We start from the raw sequence: 17,602 nt of genomic DNA, 5'->3' as shown, positions 1-17,602 counted from the left end.
GACGGTTGGACTCGATGATCTTAGAGGTCTTTTCCAACCTCAGTGATTCTATGATTTTCTTCTCATTTCTTGCCTAAACATACACGATTGGTTTTTTACCTATTTACTCCATTCTGTTAACCTTGACCTCAATTTGCGAAAGTCATGGGCTGCCTTGATATTTAAGACTGCAACATGGGTTTAGTTTTCCTTTTGTTTTTTCTTCTCAGTCTTTCCTAGGTAACTGGCAGACCCAAACCTTTCTCTCCTCCTGTTTCCAAATAAAGAACTTCCATGTTACAGCAGAAGCTTTTAATAATTTCCATGTGAATGTACCTGCATTTTTATTGGGGAAGCAAAAGAAATGGGATAAACTCAGCCCTTGGGGAAGGGGCCGGGGAGGGGTGGAGGGAAGTCAGTTCCTTCTGACTAGTATCTGAATTCTCCTTCAGGGCTTCATGATAACATGTGATAAATCAACATGATTTTTCTTTTTTTATTTTAGGCCCATTAATTTTGGTCAATTCATGAATTTACCCCAATACTGATCTGTAATGAAATTCACTGATAACATCTCTTTGGGCTGATAATTAAGAGACATCCTTCTCTAAAACCCTTTGGTTCCTATCTAGATTAATACATCTGATTTTGATAACGTCATATCTTAAATGTCCTACTGCTAACATTATGTCTTCTGTAGTGATATATTTGTTTAGTTTATGCTGAGTTATATTGGAAGTTAAGGAACTTGATCTTTAGGTTTTTGAATAACCCCGTCTTTATATGCAATAACTGATCTCTAGATAGGTCTGAGAATTTTTGAATGAATGTTTTAGCAATTCAAGACCACTTTCTTGCTTTACAGTTTAAGTTTCTTAATCCTGTCTTTCAGATTACTTGTTGAACGCATCTTTGCTCAGTACATGGTCCCTCATAACTTGGAAACAAATGAACGAATGAAATGTTTATATTACCTTTATGCAACGCTGGATTCAAATGCTGTGAAGTATGTGCTATATATGACTTCTTGCAAAAAAATCTTTAATACAATTATTACTATAAATTAGTTCTAAATTGTTGAGTAGCCTAAGCTAGTGGACAAAAGTAGTTTGCCAACTATCAGAAAATAAAATGTAGCAATAGTATCTTATTTTTCAAATGGGATTTTGCAAACACCTTCCCCCGTGCGCGCCGCCCCCCCCCCCGAACAAACGAACAAACAAACCAACAAAAAACAAAAAAAACCCCAAACCTACTAGGGTGTTTTCTAACAAGGTGTGGTACCTTTTAACCATCAACAGCTAAAAAAAAGTACTGTCAAAGATCTGGCAAGAAGCTTGAATGCACAGCAGTCCTTTTATGTCTGAAAAGAGATAGCATAGATAGTAGCGTTGACAAGCCCTAGATCTTATCTGACAACTTCTCAATTAATATACTCCTTGTTTTAGCAGCCAGGATGACTTAAGAGTGGGAAGGAATTACTTGTTTGTCTTTCCTCCTTCAATATGCATTTTACTTACAATTATGTTACGTGCCTTCTCCAGCTTAAAATGGCTAGATGTGCATGAATTTAACTAATAACAATTTTGCTGCTCTAATGTTCACGGTTTGATTGAATTTAGTTAGTTTTACTTTGTTTTTAATTTAGTAGTACTCAGTCACTTGAAAATTGAATATAGTTTTTTCTCATGTGGGAGACTAGAAAAAGCTTTGTATATAAAGAAAGGCTTTAAAATAACCTCAAAGCCTTCAAATACTACAGAAACTGATGTTTGAATCCCCTGCATTTCTTGTATTACCTGCCTAAAGATATTACAACTGTAACAAACTAAAATTAAGAATAGTATATTAAAAATAAGTTACTGTTGTCGTAATTTTTAGTATAGGCTAAAATGCAGAATGGCTTCTTTTCAGTACTTGTTATTTCAGGCAACAAGTAACGTCTGAATTCTAGTTTTCATATGCAGCAGTGCTCATTTTAAAGACAAGGTATCTTCAGTTAGTTGTATAGAACTGACTTTTTACTTGTGGATTCTGGAAGCTTTTTAAATGAAGCTGTAACCTTTTTTTCATATGGCTTATTTTTTCTGGAAAGTGTGCTAATTTTCAATTTTGTCAAATATCTCTAATGTCTCTTACAAGTCTAATCATGTCCACTTTTCACAATGTACTTATCTAGGAGCTGCTTTCTGTGTTGCAAGAAAAACATTGTTTTGATGATAAAAATCTTAAACATCTGCTTTAGCCTGCTTCTTGGAATGTTTTTAGAAGAGTGATTTCAGGCTTGTACAAATGAGTTCTTTATGGGCCAGACATCAGTTACTTCCTACTTCTTTTAAAGGCAGTGTAGTTAAGCATCTGAAATGAAACTTGTTTCAAAATCTCACTTTGTTCCAGTCTAATATGACCAATTAAATTTTCCGTATTATGCCATTAAGAACCATTTAGCCTTTGCTCACACGGCAATGAAATTTTAGGTGATAAGCACATTCCTGAGTCTGAAGTTGAAAAGAATTTAAAGGCTGTTATTGGGCAGTTGTGTTATTTATTGATTAGATGACTTTGACAGCTCTCTCCTTTCATTTTTTTAGAGCATTGAATGAAATGTGGAAATGTCAAAATCTGCTACGACATCAAGTAAAGGATTTAGTTGACCTAATAAAACAACCCAAAGTGAGTTCAATTTATCTTTATTCCACAGTGAATATGCAGTTTTACTTAAAAGAATAAGCTATTTTTTAATTCGATTTGTTTGACTCTTTCAAGCTTATTTTTAATGACGGAGAGAAAATATTGTGAAAGTTAACTGATTCCATTAGACTACACTTACAGTAGGAAATGTGTATACACTTTGTCAGTGAAAGTGAAGAGGTAGGGACGTTTTAGAAATTTTAAAAAGATTTTCCCTTTCATTTGATACTAAAATATTTGCTCCCAGTGTTTGAGTTATATCTTGCCAGGATTGTTCTGGCTCTTGAAAGAGGGGAAAAACCAGCATATTATTTTTGACTGCCAAATCAAGTAATTAAGAAAAAGTACCTATTCACCTTAACTTCTTATCTTATGCATGATTAGTAATATTCAAGAAATCGGAATATTTTTATCCCAATAGGTTACTTGTTTCTCTTCCCTCTTGGAAACTTCTTAAATGTTGTATTGGAGATATCAGACTACAGTTGAATTCTTTTTTTACAAATTTGCTAAGAAGGAAAAAATAAACATTTATTGAGCATTTAGGATATTCTCATAAAGTAAAATTTAGATTTGTTTTAGTTGTATGTGCATACTCATGTTTGAGGGGGAGGGAAATTCATAAGATGAAATTCTGGATGTAATTTGGAATGGCATTAAAGTCAAGTTCTAATCACAAAAGTTTAATCTGGTGCTTTTTCAACAGAAATACTATGTAGTAGAAAGTGTTACCATGCTTACACTCATATATGTGTGTGTGTGTATGTGTCATTTTTGTTTTCTTTATGTGTATATACTCATATACCACAGTAAATCTAATGAAGTTTTATGACTGAATTATCTGTTTGCTGGAATTACCTGAACAGGAAGAGTGGGTAACTGCATTTTTAGAAGTGTGGTTGGATTATCTAATGTATCTGCTTGGAAATGCTACTGTCTTGCAGACAGAAAAAGACTTAACAAATCAAAATGCATCCCTTATTGTTTCAGTCCTGATTGCAGTGAAATTCATGATTTTGACTTAGTGCATTTAAGACATGCTGTAATGTTGTATTAAATTCTAAGTGCAGTAATTGCTGGTACAACGATACTTCATTGCGTTTTGGTGACTGTATTGAAATATTTTTCATGTACTGTTTTATATTCTTCGGTGTAATTTAAATATACTTATGCATTTAAAACCTGATTTAGTTTCTTGGTATTTTCTGCATTTCAGGTGAAAGTGAAATTTCAACTTTTCCTTCTGTTTTCAGGGAGATGTAATGAAAGTTGTTTCTCAATTGTAAAATATCAAATATGATATGGAATTAAACATGTAGGTTTTGATAAATGCCAGCATAAACATCACATTCAAAACAGTGTATGCTGTTGACATGTTTGCATTTGTCCATGTGGCTTTCATCGTATTTTTTGGTATTGAGTACTAATTCTCTACACTTCTCTTTTGAGTAACAGGACTGCATGGGAGAATTTAGGGGCTTGTGATCCGAGATGCTGTCAAGGGCAACAAAACGGTTTTGAGTCAGGGAATTTTACTTAATTTAGTTTATTGTCAATTAACATAAACTTTTAATTATTGATTTTGTTTTTATTTCTCAATACCAAACAAATAAACACTTAAAGAAACACGCTTTGGCTCCTCTTCGGACCCCGTCTTCTCTGCTTCACAGTCCCCAGGCCCCTCGCCACATGCTATGCTCAGTCCCTTCGGTGAGGTGATGGCAGCGCAGGAGATGGGGGTCAGGGCGTGGTGGTTCCTTTCCTTTTGCTGCTCCTCGTTTCTTACCCACTGCTGCAGCATGGGTTCCTCCACTGGCCGCAGTCCCTTTAGAGTTGTACTTTCTCCAGTGCCTCCTCTCCACCCCTGCTCCAGCGGCTGTTACCCTGACATCTCTCCTGCCTCTGCTCGGTTGTCTCTTCTTTTCCTTCGGCATCTCTCTCTTCCGCTCTGCTGTCCTTCCTGCCCTGGCATCTTTCTTGTTGCCCCTAGCGGCTACCACCCTTTCTTAAATAAGTTTTCTCAGAGGCACCATAGGCTCCTCTGACTGGTTGAAGTGTTGGTGGGTGGTGGGTCGGTTTGTCGGTTGCGGAGCTGGCTGGAAGTGGCTTTGACCAGCACAGGAGTTCCTGACCTCCTCCTGCGCAGGTCACCCCAGCAGCCCTTTGCTACCCCAAACCCTGCCTGTTACGCTCAATGCAGATGCTTAGCTATTTTTATCAAAACTTTTTTCTCTGTGATGCTTCTTGTATGTTGGTTTTATGTTCATGTTTCTTCCTAAATTGATAATTAGTTCATGTGATTAATTCATTGTGTTTGAGGTAAGAGTGCATTTTTGTAACTGGAGTAGAACTGACGGGGCATACAGTCCAAGGCAGTAATAATCTTGAGACAAATACCTGTTAGTCATTCAGAGCTGTAGAAACTTTGTTTCCTTTCAGGAAACAAAACTGAAATGAGCTAGTAACCTTTTAGAATGTAACTGGGTGTTAACCATATGTGCTTTTTCACTTTGGTTGACTTTCTCCACTTACCGTGAGAGCTTAGTTGTTGATTTTTCTCCTGTAGGTGTTGTCCCTGTGGCAAGCGTAGGCATTGTGAGAGCTCTCAGAGATGAATGGGGGATAGGACAAGAAGCAGTGTACAGAAGTTGCCACAAGGAAACTTTGATTAGGTAGCAAGGAAAAAAATTGCAGTAAGGGTGATCAAATATGGGAACAGGTAGCCCAGAGAGGTTGTGAAATCTTCATCCTTTTAAATACTTAAAATGCAACTAGATGTGGCCTGGAGCAAAACCTGATCTAAGTTGGCCCTGCTTTGAGTAGGTGATTCAACCAGATGACCTACAGTTGTCACTTCCAACCTATATTATTCTGTGATTATAAATCTTTGAACTTTCCAGTCCACTGTTGTTCTTATCTTAGAAAACCTTTTTGCTGTTTAGTGAAACTCTTCAGGCTTTCTCCTTTTCTCTTCTTCAGGCTTTCCCCAGTGTAAGCACTATTGAGGAGACTGAAAATGTGTTGAGAAACTTTCATTTCTTTTGGTCATAATTTCTTCTAATCTGAGACAGAACAGACATCAAACTTGCCTTTAAGATGAGTTACTTCTCTGAAGAGCAAAAGCAAAAATCACAGCTCCCCTTGTTTTCTCCTACAGCAATGGTATACAGTTAAATGAAATACATAAACTTGCCTGTTCACATGTGGAAAAGTGTGTGGATGCTGGTTTGTCTGTACTGGAGTATAAGCTTCATTTGCTGCAGATACGCAGCTGTTCTGATGCTTCCATATCATAAATGCAAGATAATGTAGATAAAGTGCCAAAGTAGAGCTCCCCAAAAGAAATGTGTTTTGATCTTCAATCTGTCATTATTCAGTGGAGTTATACTACTAGAAGTTAAAAGAATACTTCTGACTTGGGTTTGTTTGGCTGTTTGTTTGACTTAGTAGTTTGCTCAACTTAAGGTCTGTTTTAATGGGAGCTTTAGCCAGTACTTGAAGACTTAGCCAGTATTAGAAGACCAAACCAGTCAGAACCAAAGAAACTCCGCAGTACAATTTTGGTATTTTTCTTCTGAGTTGCAAGAGGTGCGAATACAGAGAGTCTATATCTATTGACCTGGTTATTTGAATCCTGTAAACCAGATTTGATTTCTGTGTTTTTTTTCATTTCTTGTCTGAACATGCCTGTTCAGCTGCGACAGCCAAAAGCCCTGAAATTGACAGCATTCTTCCGACACTAAAAAGTGACGTGAAGTTCTACAGAAATACTTAATGGCTGGAATTATGCGCCAGGTGTCCATGTCACAAGATAGAGAGGACGTCACTAAAAGCATTGCTTGTCTTAATCTCATGCTATATTTTTGTTATACTCCGATCTTTCTGAGGTTACCACTATGCTCAAATATTTCCAGATTTTCCACAAATTGGCTAATTAATTTCCTTTTTTTTCCATGACCAAAAAAACTGTGCAAATATGTTAGAATTCAGAATAATCCTATTTTCTTTCATAGTACCTAGGCAACTGCAGAACAGAAATTTACTCCAAAAAGTTGAAGGATGCTCTTCCTGGAAATAGACACTTCCATGTGTTAGCCAAGGTTATTGTAACAAATTGTAATTTTGTTATCTCCAAAGCTGATATGGCTTGTTTGAACCTTATTTGAGATCTATATGCAGATTTCATTAATAAAATGCAAGAAATTAGATGTGCCTGAACAAGACTTTGACCTCTGTCTTGAAGTTTTTCCCATCTGCTCCATAATAATTCTAAGACTTCTATAAGAAAATGTTAGTGTCTTGCAACACTATCTGTTAGCGGCTCTTTCCTGATATGAACCTGATAAAAAGGCCCACTGTAGGTGTTCATTTGCCTCATGTTAAGTACTTTAGAAGAAAAAGAACTCTTCTTACCAAGATGAGCCTTCCGAGTTGATTCGATGTTTTCTTGTTTGTAATTTTTAGGCTTTTCTAATACCAATTTTGTCTGTTGTAAAGGGAGTTCAATAAAAGACAATTTTAGCAATGGTGGTGGCTAAACACTGTTCTTTTTAAGTACTCTTCAGTGAAAGCTCATGAAGTGTGGTTGTGTCTTATTTAAATCTTTTCTTAGAATATAATTTAATAGTTGTAGACCGTAATTGATACTATTTACATGCATTTATGAAGTTTTGTAGACTTCGTAAGTTGTGTCACCAAGGTTGATCTGTCAGAAGTCAATTGGCAAAAGAGCAGCTTCTTTTATGGTTTGGAAGCTGATGCTATATGCTTTTGTCAGTATTGCTGTAAGCTTGAATTTTCTTTCAGGTTCCAATTTTCATTTTACTTGGGAAGATTTCAGAGTTGTTTAACAACACTTACTACACAGCAGTGAAAGGTGGTTTTTTTTTTTTTTTCCCTCTCTTTCGTCCACCTTAAAACACTTCTCTGAAGATGATTGGGGTGTTATCTTCACGGTACAGTTAAGGATTCCCTTTGTCATATTTACTGATAATTCCTTAATATTTGAAACTTCGGTGTAATTCCATAAAACTTCCTAGTCTGTAGAATACTGTGGATTACAGCTAAAAGTGGGGGAAGTGTGTCTTGGAAACTAGTTTGTCTCCCTTCAGTAGCAGGTGATATGTTGTAGAAACATTACTTATTTATTAGAAATACATTCTTATAAAGAAAACGTACTTATTGTGTAGTTTTAGCTGACTGTGAAATTTGTGGTATTCTTTTTTCCCTCTTCCATTTACTCTGGAAGTAGAGTCAGAACTAACTCTTAAGGTGGACTTTGTATGTGGAATTCAAAGTCTTGTACCAGAAGAATTACTGACAAGAGGAAAATAAATGAGCTAAGAGTCTGTTTTGTGTAACTTACTTTGCTTGTAAGGAGCTGTTGGATGATTTTATATCAACAATGGTTTCACTGAAATCTAAGCGTCACAGATATCCTGAAATGCACTTATGTTTTCATTTTTTTTGTTGTCATGGTCCATGATTATTACTTTCACAATTACACTGCTATCCTCTGCCTTCCTTGTTCAGCTGAACAGGAATAGCAATTGTCTTGCTGACTTGCTCCATTCTTTATAATAAGGTGGGAACTACTGCTGCGACTACTCAGAATCAATATCTGATCAAGAAGAGAAAGTTAATTTAATGCTTGCTGTTCATTTTATATTTAAAAACAAAGAGGCTTTATATGGAAAACAATTACAGAAATAACCCATCTGTGCTGTTTGTTATATAGTAGATTGAAAAGTAACAAATATTTTGCATAAGCGTATGTGTGACAGAATGTTACTGTAGAAATGATCTACCTTTTACTTCCTGTAACTATCTAGCATTAACTTTTGCAGTGGTGGTTTTGATTTCTAACACACTGATGTGTTAGCAAAATGATGGGTGCTGACTTGTTGATAATGCATTATGGAATTTTGCTCACTCAATATTCAAGTGGAAATATATATGGTAAAATTTTTATTTAATACATTTTTCTTTTGTGACTTGCAGACAGATGCCAGCAGTAAAGCTATATTCTCAAAAGTGATGGTTATAACAAGTAAGTCTGAAGTATTTACACTGTCTAAAAACTACAGTTGAAATATATTCCTTTTTTGCTTTAAAAATCATTTGAGGTAAGCTTATAACAAGTAAGTTTTGTAACAGGTAAAATTTTTAAGCTTATAACAAGTTCTGTAACAGATAAAGTTTATAACCAATCATGATAAACATGATGTAACAATATGCCTTAAAGAATTAAGACAACTGTAAGCAGAATTACTTCCTTGCTGTAAAAAGTCTCCAGTCATGAAGCTTATAACATGACATTTTGGCTGCATCTGTTGTAGACTAATTCAGAAATGTAGGTGATCTAGGGTGTTAGTATCTGCTTTACCATTTATTACAGAATATATATTGACTGATGTTACCTAACCCACTAAACTATCTACTGACTTACCTGTCTTTGAGGTGTTGGTAACGTAAGTTCTGTTGGGAGAATGCAAAAGAGTTTGGGTTTCATTAGCAGGAAGGCACTTTGGAAACTGAAGAACTTCTATCTAACCTGAACTCTTGGCAAAGAAAAAAACCACCAACCCCAAAGCAACACTTCCTGTTGTCCCCAGCCCACCATGCCAATACCATTAAAACCAGTAAGAAGAAGAACTACTTGCTTTACAATTCTGAAAGCTTATTTTTAAATCAACCTTTTTTTTTTTTTTTTAAAAAAAAGCGAACTGTTCTGGCAAAAAAAGATACTACTTAAGGCTATGTACATTTTGAAAAAATGTGGAGGAAAAACTGAATCTTGCTGTCTGGTTGGCCATGTTCCAAATCCTTTTTTTCTTTTATTTATAATATAGAAGTTGATCAGTTTGTAATTTTTCTGATTCTTTTAGTTCTGGGTTGCATTAAAAAAAATATTCAATACAGCAAAACAAATACTTAGTAGAACTTGTTTTGAACTAACTGTCCAGTAGTCCTATACCATTGTCTGTCCCAACTTTGCTTAACACCTACTGTACCAAAACCATGAAACATCTTAAATAGTACACTAACACTTTGCCGATAAATTGTCCTGTTATAATATAAAAAGTAAATACAAAATTAATAATTAGTTTAAAGAATGTTTTTTTAAAGCCTTTTTTTTTAAATGTTGCAAGCTGTTATAAAGCTTATGTTTAGTGAATGAATAATTTAGCAAAAATGCCCTTTTGGTGTTTTTCACACTTGTCATATCAGGTGATCTATTTACTGAGTATATTTTTCTGTGGAGAAAAGCTTTGCATTCTGAGGTCAACTTCAGCTGTTAATACTATTAACAGGAACAGGTAGACTTAGTGGAAAATGAGTGTGAAGGGAGAAAGCAGCAATAGCCAGGGGAGATGTGTGGGTATACAAATTTTTAGAAATTGGTGTCCTCATAGATATGTCTGCACATATTAAGATGTTTTGTGTGTGTGGTTGGTTTTTTTTTTTTCCCCCACCCCCCACCCTTCTTGGTTAACTTAAACACACACGGAAACTGTCTTGATGTGACATTTCAAACTTGTGTAATTTACAATACTGATACTTATTAGAATAAATAGTGATTCCTTTTGCTTATTTAAAGGAAACCTTCCTGATCCAGGGAAAGCTCAAGATTTCATGAAAAAGTTCACACAAGTTCTAGAAGATGATGAAAAAATAAGAAGTCAGTTAGAAATGCTTGTTAGCCCAACATGTTCTTGCAAACAAGCTGAAGGATGTGTGGTAAGAATTGCTTTTAAAATATGTGAATATGTTTGGAATTGAATTGATTATACATTTAATTGAAACTTATATTGCAGAGGGAAATAACAAAGAAGTTGGGCAATCCAAAACAACCAACAAATCCTTTCCTGGAAATGATAAAGTTTCTTCTTGAGAGAATTGCTCCTGTGCACATTGATACTGAATCCATCAGGTATTTTTGTGTGTGTGTGTTGCTGGCTGTAGACCACAGGGTTGGAAATCGGGGTTTCTAATTTAATCTTTAAGCACAAGCAGTAATGCATTGGGCGGATGCGGTTTAAGGCCTGGTGACCTGCAGTATTTTCTTCTGTTTCCCTTTGCTTAGGGGTTTTTGTCTCCTCATTCAGAATGTAGCCACACAAACAGTTGATTTGTCATTCAGCACAGCTGGGACAACCTGTCAGTAAAAATGGATCTGTTGCTGATGGGGGATGTTTGGTGTTTGAGTGACTGACTTACTATAAAAGAATTTTCTGTCCATGGCTATTCAAAAACTTATTAAAGCTTTCCACCCAGAATATTAGCTCATAGTGACATAAACGGTAATTTAACTGAGGAAGTGAAGATTGTGGTGATGAGGCATCAAAACTTTAAGGAAGAGTAAGCCAGTGAAGTTATGTGAGAGGAAGTAATTGTTGAAATGGTTATTTAACAGCTGTATTTGAGATAATGTGGTACCTTATTAGAGACAACTAGTTCTAAATACTGGTAAATTCTTATCTGTGAATTCCAACTATGGTAATTCATTTTTAAGTACTTGAGCTTTTCACTTTCTGCTTGTCACATATACAATGTAATGGAGCCATTGAGATTTCACTTAAAAATCTGTTTCAGAAACATTATTTTTAACTTGACTTTTCTTTTGATCATGGATGAAGTACAATGTGTAGCTAGATTTTTACTTCAGATTTGAAAAAATACATTTTTTTCAAATTCACAGAAGCAATATAAAATGTATATTTAAACTAAGTCACATGTGGCATTAAGTTGTAATACTTGTTTCACAGTCTACCTAGTGACTGACTGCCATACAGTATACAAGCAAAAAAAAGTAGTAAAAAGCATGTATTTTTAGTTTTGCCCAGGATTGGTCTTCTCCCATCTTTGTAAATTTTCACTAAACTTCTGCTTAATTTTTGAGACTGTCAGACTGTTTGGTTTTTTTAACAGATGGTAATTTTTGTCCAGTTGGGACAGAAAAAAAGAAACTGGAAGTCTGACTAGGAGGTCTCTCCCCTGATTTGCTAGCAGGGTTGTTGTTTTGTGTTTTTTGGTTTTGGTTTGGTGTTTGTTTTGGTGGTGTGTTTTTTTGTTTTTTTTTTTTTTGGGGGGGGGGTGGGGGTTGGTTGGTTTTGGTTTTGGGGTTTTTTGTTTGGGTGTTGTGTTGTTTTTTTTTTTTTCACTATAAACATTGTTTACAGCATGTACTGAAGGAATATTACGAATATTATTCAGCCCTTGGTAGGGAAGCTGCCTGCACCATTTGCTAATAGGACCATTTGGGTAATCACCATTTCCCTTCCTAGGGTACAGTGTAAGGAAAAAAACAAGCATTACTGTCAAGGTGAAATATACAGGAGATAAGTCTTTTAAACTTTTCATCAACTCTTAGAACAGCTGTTTGATGGTTATTTTTTTCTCTTGCTTATAGACTAAACATTATAAACGGTTATTTTCCATCAATTACTAAGAATCCATAGCAGCTAGTAACCTCAGCATAATTCTTACCTGAATTTGTTGCTTGTAATGCTCAAATTGTTTTCTTATTTTGGTCATCCTTCTGGAGCGATGTGTATATAATAGCAGTTAATTCATGATGGATAAACATTTTTGAACTTAATGCTTCATAAGCTTTGATTTAGATGGGAGATGAGGGCAACCAGATTATGTATGTAGTTGACTTATGTTTGGTTTATAACAAGCTTATGTTTTATTTGTTTTAAATAAGTTTTTTTAATAAGCTTGTATCTTAAACTTATGAAGACAGTCATACAAGGTGGAATTGCAGTAAATATAAGGCCATGTTTTTGTTTTCCTCTTCAGTGCCCTTATCAAGCAAGTAAACAAGTCTATAGATGGAACAGCTGATGATGAAGATGAGGGTGTACCTACTGACCAGGCAATCAGAGCAGGTCTTGAATTGCTTAAGGCAAGTATGCTCCTGGTGGTCAGTGAGCATATGAAACTTTCTGAAGCAACTTTGTTAAAATAAATTTTTAATTAGCACCCAGTATCTTTAGTCATAAGTATATGGTGGCTATCTGGAAGAATACTGGTTTGGTTTTTGTTCTCTATGCTCATCTTATGTGGCACGTAAGTAAGGTTCTTATAAATCATTTAGAAGTTTTTCTGGAATTCAAAAGTAGTTGCGTGTGTGACATCAGCAGCTGAGCTTTGATTTATTAGAGTGTGAATTCAGCCATTTGTGAATATAGTTATGCTACTTCTGGAACTATACTTATATATCAGTACAATACTGTGGTTCCCCCGAGTTCCTCATAAATTGGGGTCTTACCTATTTCAACTATGTGTAATCTTTGAGACTCAGTTAACATAGCAAACCCCATCAAGATGCATTTCTGGGGACATTGTACAAAATTTCTTACTCTGTTCTCCCTTTTTTCCAGGAGGAAAAGGGCTGATCACTGTGTTATTTACAAGTACTGTTAAAAGTGTGAAATTTTTAAAATGCAGCTGCATAGGGCTTTTTGTTTCACGTAGTGCTTTTAGCCTAAAGTCTTTGACAGAGACTATGTAGTGTCAGCTTTGCATGTACTTGCACAGAAAGGTACTTGTGCCATAGTACCACCTCAGTTACATGATAGCGTTGGGAGTAGTCCAACTGTGGGTTGACTTCAGAGGCCTCAAAAGCTAAAGAACTCACATGCAGAAGTTTTCAGAATATCTTAGATCAACTAAGGGCCTAGTAGATTCATCTGAGAGCATGTGATTCTTTAGCCAGATGTGCACGTTTAGATAAAAGTGCAAAAAAACAGTAGCACAAAGATGAATCAGAGTAAGAATGAATCATGTCATGAAGGACTATATATTTGAAAGAAGGCTCCCAGGTCAGTATTTACATGTTCATATGAACTAGCATGACACATTTAAGAAAGAGGAGTAAGATTGTCCTGAAGAAAGTGGGCTGTACATCACAAGAAGAATCTAGAAAGGACAAGTATAGGAGTCTAGAAAAGGGAATGCCATACAATGAAGCGGGGAGGGAAGGTATCTTGGCAAAAGTAGAAAACTGCGTGTGAAGAAGTTCCTAGATTTTTAGGATAGTTTCTTTGCCATGGGTCATAATATTATATGGAAAGAGGCTGATAATCAACAGCCACTTAAAAATGAAGAGAAGGCAAACTTTCAGAAAGGATCAAATGAGGATTTTTTTTTTAACATGGGAGGACTGTCATACTTGAAGACAGAGTCCCTGAATCTGAAGGAGAGGTACAGGATCTGGTAAGCTGCTGTGGAAAGCTTGGGGGACTAGAGGCCCTATGGGGTATGTCTATATTACTGTTTTAGAGTTAGGAGCTTCACTTCAGAGCGTAACCAGTTGTTCCACTTAGCAAACAAGCATAAAGTCTGGGAGCACACAAGCTGGATTCCTTTTAGAGAAACAAAATTATGAGATGGGCTTCAGAAGCACATGTTGTGTTGCAGTGGCTAAAGGGGGCTCAATCAGTCTAGAAATACTCTGAAGTAAAACCCCTTAAATGTCAATATTGCTTCCTTAGTGTCAGTTGTGTTTCTCTTAAGACCTGCTTCTGCTGTAACCCAGTACTTGCTAATGTAGATGTAGCCACTGAGAAGTACACGTTCACAATAACAGGAGAAGAAATTGAGACTGGAAAAATAAGTTAAAACTGATGAGATTGTGTGTAAGGACAGAGACATTTAGGAGGTACTTAAAAAAAAAAGTCAGAAAAAAGAGAAATGTGGATCACGTGACAAAACCAGGTAGTGTATTATAAATATTCTAGTATGACAATGGAAAATGACTCTTCATGGAATGTTCTATATAAGTGGACCTTTAAAAAATATTAACATGGCTTTCATCTTATTTTGGCAGGTACTTTCATTTACGCACCCTATCTCATTTCATTCAGCTGAAACTTTCGAATCTCTCCTGGCTTGCTTGAAAATGGATGATGAAAAAGTGGCAGAAGCTTCATTACAAATTTTCAAAAATACAGGAAGTAAAATTGAAGAAGACTTTCCTCATATACGATCGTAAGTTGTGTATCTTACTCTGAGTAATGTTCTTCACTATATGGGGTTTTGGAAGTTCTCATTCTTCCTTTTACATGCTATAGCATTATCCTGCATTCTTTTGGAAGAAAGTATTACTTCAGGTAAAACAGGAGAGAGATTTGAATGACTTCAAAGTGCAGTGCTTTTTGAACAATGGAAGTGAAATAAATATACCTGAAGTAGTGACAGCTGATATGTCCCTGATACTACTATAATGTTTATCATTGCCCTTCAGAATTACTCATGTTTTTTCCTAAATTAAATATATGGCAATGTGAAAAATTCCTTGCAATTCAATGGAGATGTGTAGACAAGAATATTTCCAAAAGATCATTTGGTAACTTGTGCAGATAAAATGTTTGTTTTGCCACTTGATATTTTATCAACAAAAAACATGTTTGTTTGGTTTTTTTACTTGAAAGCCATGTAAATAACCCTTTTTTCTTTCTTTGAAGAAACTGCCAAAACCAGGATAATTAACACTTTTGCAGAGGTGTTGTGTTCTATATATGTATATCTTTACTTTTTTGCTAGCTTTATATTTTGGTAGATTTTCAATTTGTAAAAAGGTACTTATTTCTTTTTTTTTAAGTGCTTTGCTTCCAGTGTTGCATCATAAAGCTAAAAAGGGACCCCCTCGTCAAGCCAAGTATGCTATTCATTGCATCCATGCAATATTTTCCAGCAAAGAAACGCAGTTTGCACAGATATTTGAGGTAAAATTAGAATATTTAAGTTACTTTTTATTAATCTTTTATATTGCATATGTAAACTAAGGTATGTAGTGGCAATTTATATGGCAAGTTGTATCAAATTTAGAAAAGGTATTTTTGCCCTTTCCCTTTGTTTTCATACAGTTTGGCCTGAAAAATGGTAGCAGAGGGTGTTTTTTAGTATCCCATGGTCCACCGTGTTTAGGGTTATATTTTAACAGACAAGAGAGTAAAAGTGTTGGACTGTCTGCTAGAACCATGAACTATTCATGGAAAGAGGAACCGTACACCACACCTCACCCCTGTTGGGACTGGCCCAAAGTATTTAAATGGTTACAGAAATTATGGAAAACTGAATTATGGTAGAGACTATTTAAATAGATTTTATAGTTATAACTGCAAATGTACTTTTTAATTAGTGCCCATCAGCCTTTTATCTTGAAGCCTGAATCGTAGTCCATTGCCGAAATTGCCATCTTGAGATGTAGCGTGCCCACTTCTTCAACAAGAAAATATGCTTTTTAATCCATTGTTTCCCAAATGGTCCTGCTTCAGCTGCCACTTTTTGAGCTACCCAGATGTGATGAACATTTTGTCTTTCTGCTTGATTTTTTTTCTTTTGATTTGTAGGAGACTTGTAGGGTTAGTGAATGTGTTTTTCAATCTAAATAGTCAGTAGTTCTTTTAAAATTGTATTTCTGAAAGAGAAATAGACGTGGACAACTTGGTACAGAGCTCTTGCCCCCCTCCCCCCAATAAGACACAGATTATATCAGTAATACCTGAATTTGTTGCCTTTATTCTAGCCACTGCATAAAAGCCTGGATCCAAGCAATTTTGAGCATCTCATTACACCGTTGGTTACTATTGGCCATATAGCCATGCTAGCACCTGATCAATTTGCTGCCCCTTTGAAATCTTTGGTTGCCACTTTTATTGTTAAAGACTTGCTAATGAATGATAGGGTAAGTATTTTTAAAACCTTGTGTTAAGATTCTGCTTCTCCTGTAGTATGATAATCAGCAAGTGCTTGTGAAAATTTTTGGGTTGTTGGTTGTTCTTTTTGTATAGGGTTGTCTTTGGATTTCCATGTATACTGTTTGACTCAATTGAAAACACACAGTACAGGAAAGGAGATAGTACTAATTTGGTAGTCCTTACAAAAGCAACAAGCTGTATAGCACAGCATTTGATCACTCGTGACTTGCCTTTTGTTAAAAATGGGAAAATTTTTATTGACTTCACTCACTTAGTCTCTTGTCTTGAGCAAGCAAGTTGTGATTTTTTTTTTTTAGGAAGTTTAAAGCATTTAAAACTAAAATACATGGTTTAAATGGAAGACTGTGAAATTTTAATTTTTCTAATACTTCTGTATTGATAGTGATTATAAAGTGAAAAAAATAACTTGTACATTGTCAGCCATTGTTTTAGGAAAGTTTTACTGTCTAAAAACTATGTGCTTGAGGTTCCAATCTACTGGATATGGAACCTGGAAACTATTTTCAAAGCAATGGCTATTATACTCTAAAGCAATAGTTTTCAGGTAACACACACACACACCCCACTACTGTTAAATTTGCTGATACTTGAATAGTGAGGTAAGAACAGTATCTCACTTCTGTAATGGGTACTTCTATAAAAAACAGAAGGCATAATCCTAACCAGTGAGTGCTGCTGTATTGTCTTCAGAAGCAGACAGGAAAGAGGAGATTACAGCAGGTTTCACTGAAGAGTAACAGTAGTATAACAAAATGTAACATTTGGTTTAGCTTCCAGGAAAAAAGACAACAAAACTTTGGGTCCCAGATGAAGAAGTGTCTCCTGAAACGCTTGTTAAAGTAAGTAGCACTTACCCTATCTTCCTGTGATTGTGTGTATAATATTTAAGAAAGTTAAATATCTGGATTCCTAAAGCTGTGAACTGCTTTTCTCTGTTTCCTTGTCACCTTTCTAGAAGTAAAAAAGAAGTATCTATTTTAAAATTGAGAAACTTATCAGAATACACATTTTTGGATTGCCAGAAGAAAAGAATTTGCTTTTGGGAGCATCTATCTTTTTACTTTTGTAAATAAATTTATATATACACTTTATTGAATTTTTGTTATAGCTTATTATAGGCTTAGGTTTGGTGTGCAACACTTAAGTAGTCAAGGTATTATCACAGTTAAAGTAAAATTATTTTTTCCCTCCTGTTTAAAATA

The 17,602-nt window shown here is 35.3% G+C and overlaps 1 protein-coding gene across 3 annotated transcripts in view; it reads left to right on the top strand.

Moving 5' to 3' along the window:
* PDS5B (PDS5 cohesin associated factor B) overlaps window positions 1-17,602 on the top strand; it is a 102,916-nt gene that overhangs the window by 43,847 nt on the left and 41,467 nt on the right. For all 3 annotated transcript variants that reach the window (XM_009290202.2, XM_009290204.2, XM_009290200.2), the window contains exons 12-21: window positions 872-985; window positions 2,571-2,652; window positions 8,671-8,719; window positions 10,271-10,410; window positions 10,488-10,603; window positions 12,475-12,580; window positions 14,507-14,667; window positions 15,281-15,404; window positions 16,208-16,366; window positions 17,171-17,239. In XM_009290202.2, coding sequence (XP_009288477.1) covers window positions 872-985; window positions 2,571-2,652; window positions 8,671-8,719; window positions 10,271-10,410; window positions 10,488-10,603; window positions 12,475-12,580; window positions 14,507-14,667; window positions 15,281-15,404; window positions 16,208-16,366; window positions 17,171-17,239 — 1,120 coding nt within the window. The remainder of the gene's footprint in view (window positions 1-871; window positions 986-2,570; window positions 2,653-8,670; window positions 8,720-10,270; window positions 10,411-10,487; window positions 10,604-12,474; window positions 12,581-14,506; window positions 14,668-15,280; window positions 15,405-16,207; window positions 16,367-17,170; window positions 17,240-17,602) is intronic.

This window comes from Aptenodytes forsteri, unplaced genomic scaffold (genome assembly GCF_000699145.1).
Source record: "Aptenodytes forsteri isolate BGI_AS27 unplaced genomic scaffold, ASM69914v1 Scaffold155, whole genome shotgun sequence".
Lineage (NCBI taxonomy): Eukaryota > Metazoa > Chordata > Aves > Sphenisciformes > Spheniscidae > Aptenodytes > Aptenodytes forsteri.
This window is presented reverse-complemented; position numbering and strand designations above follow the sequence as displayed.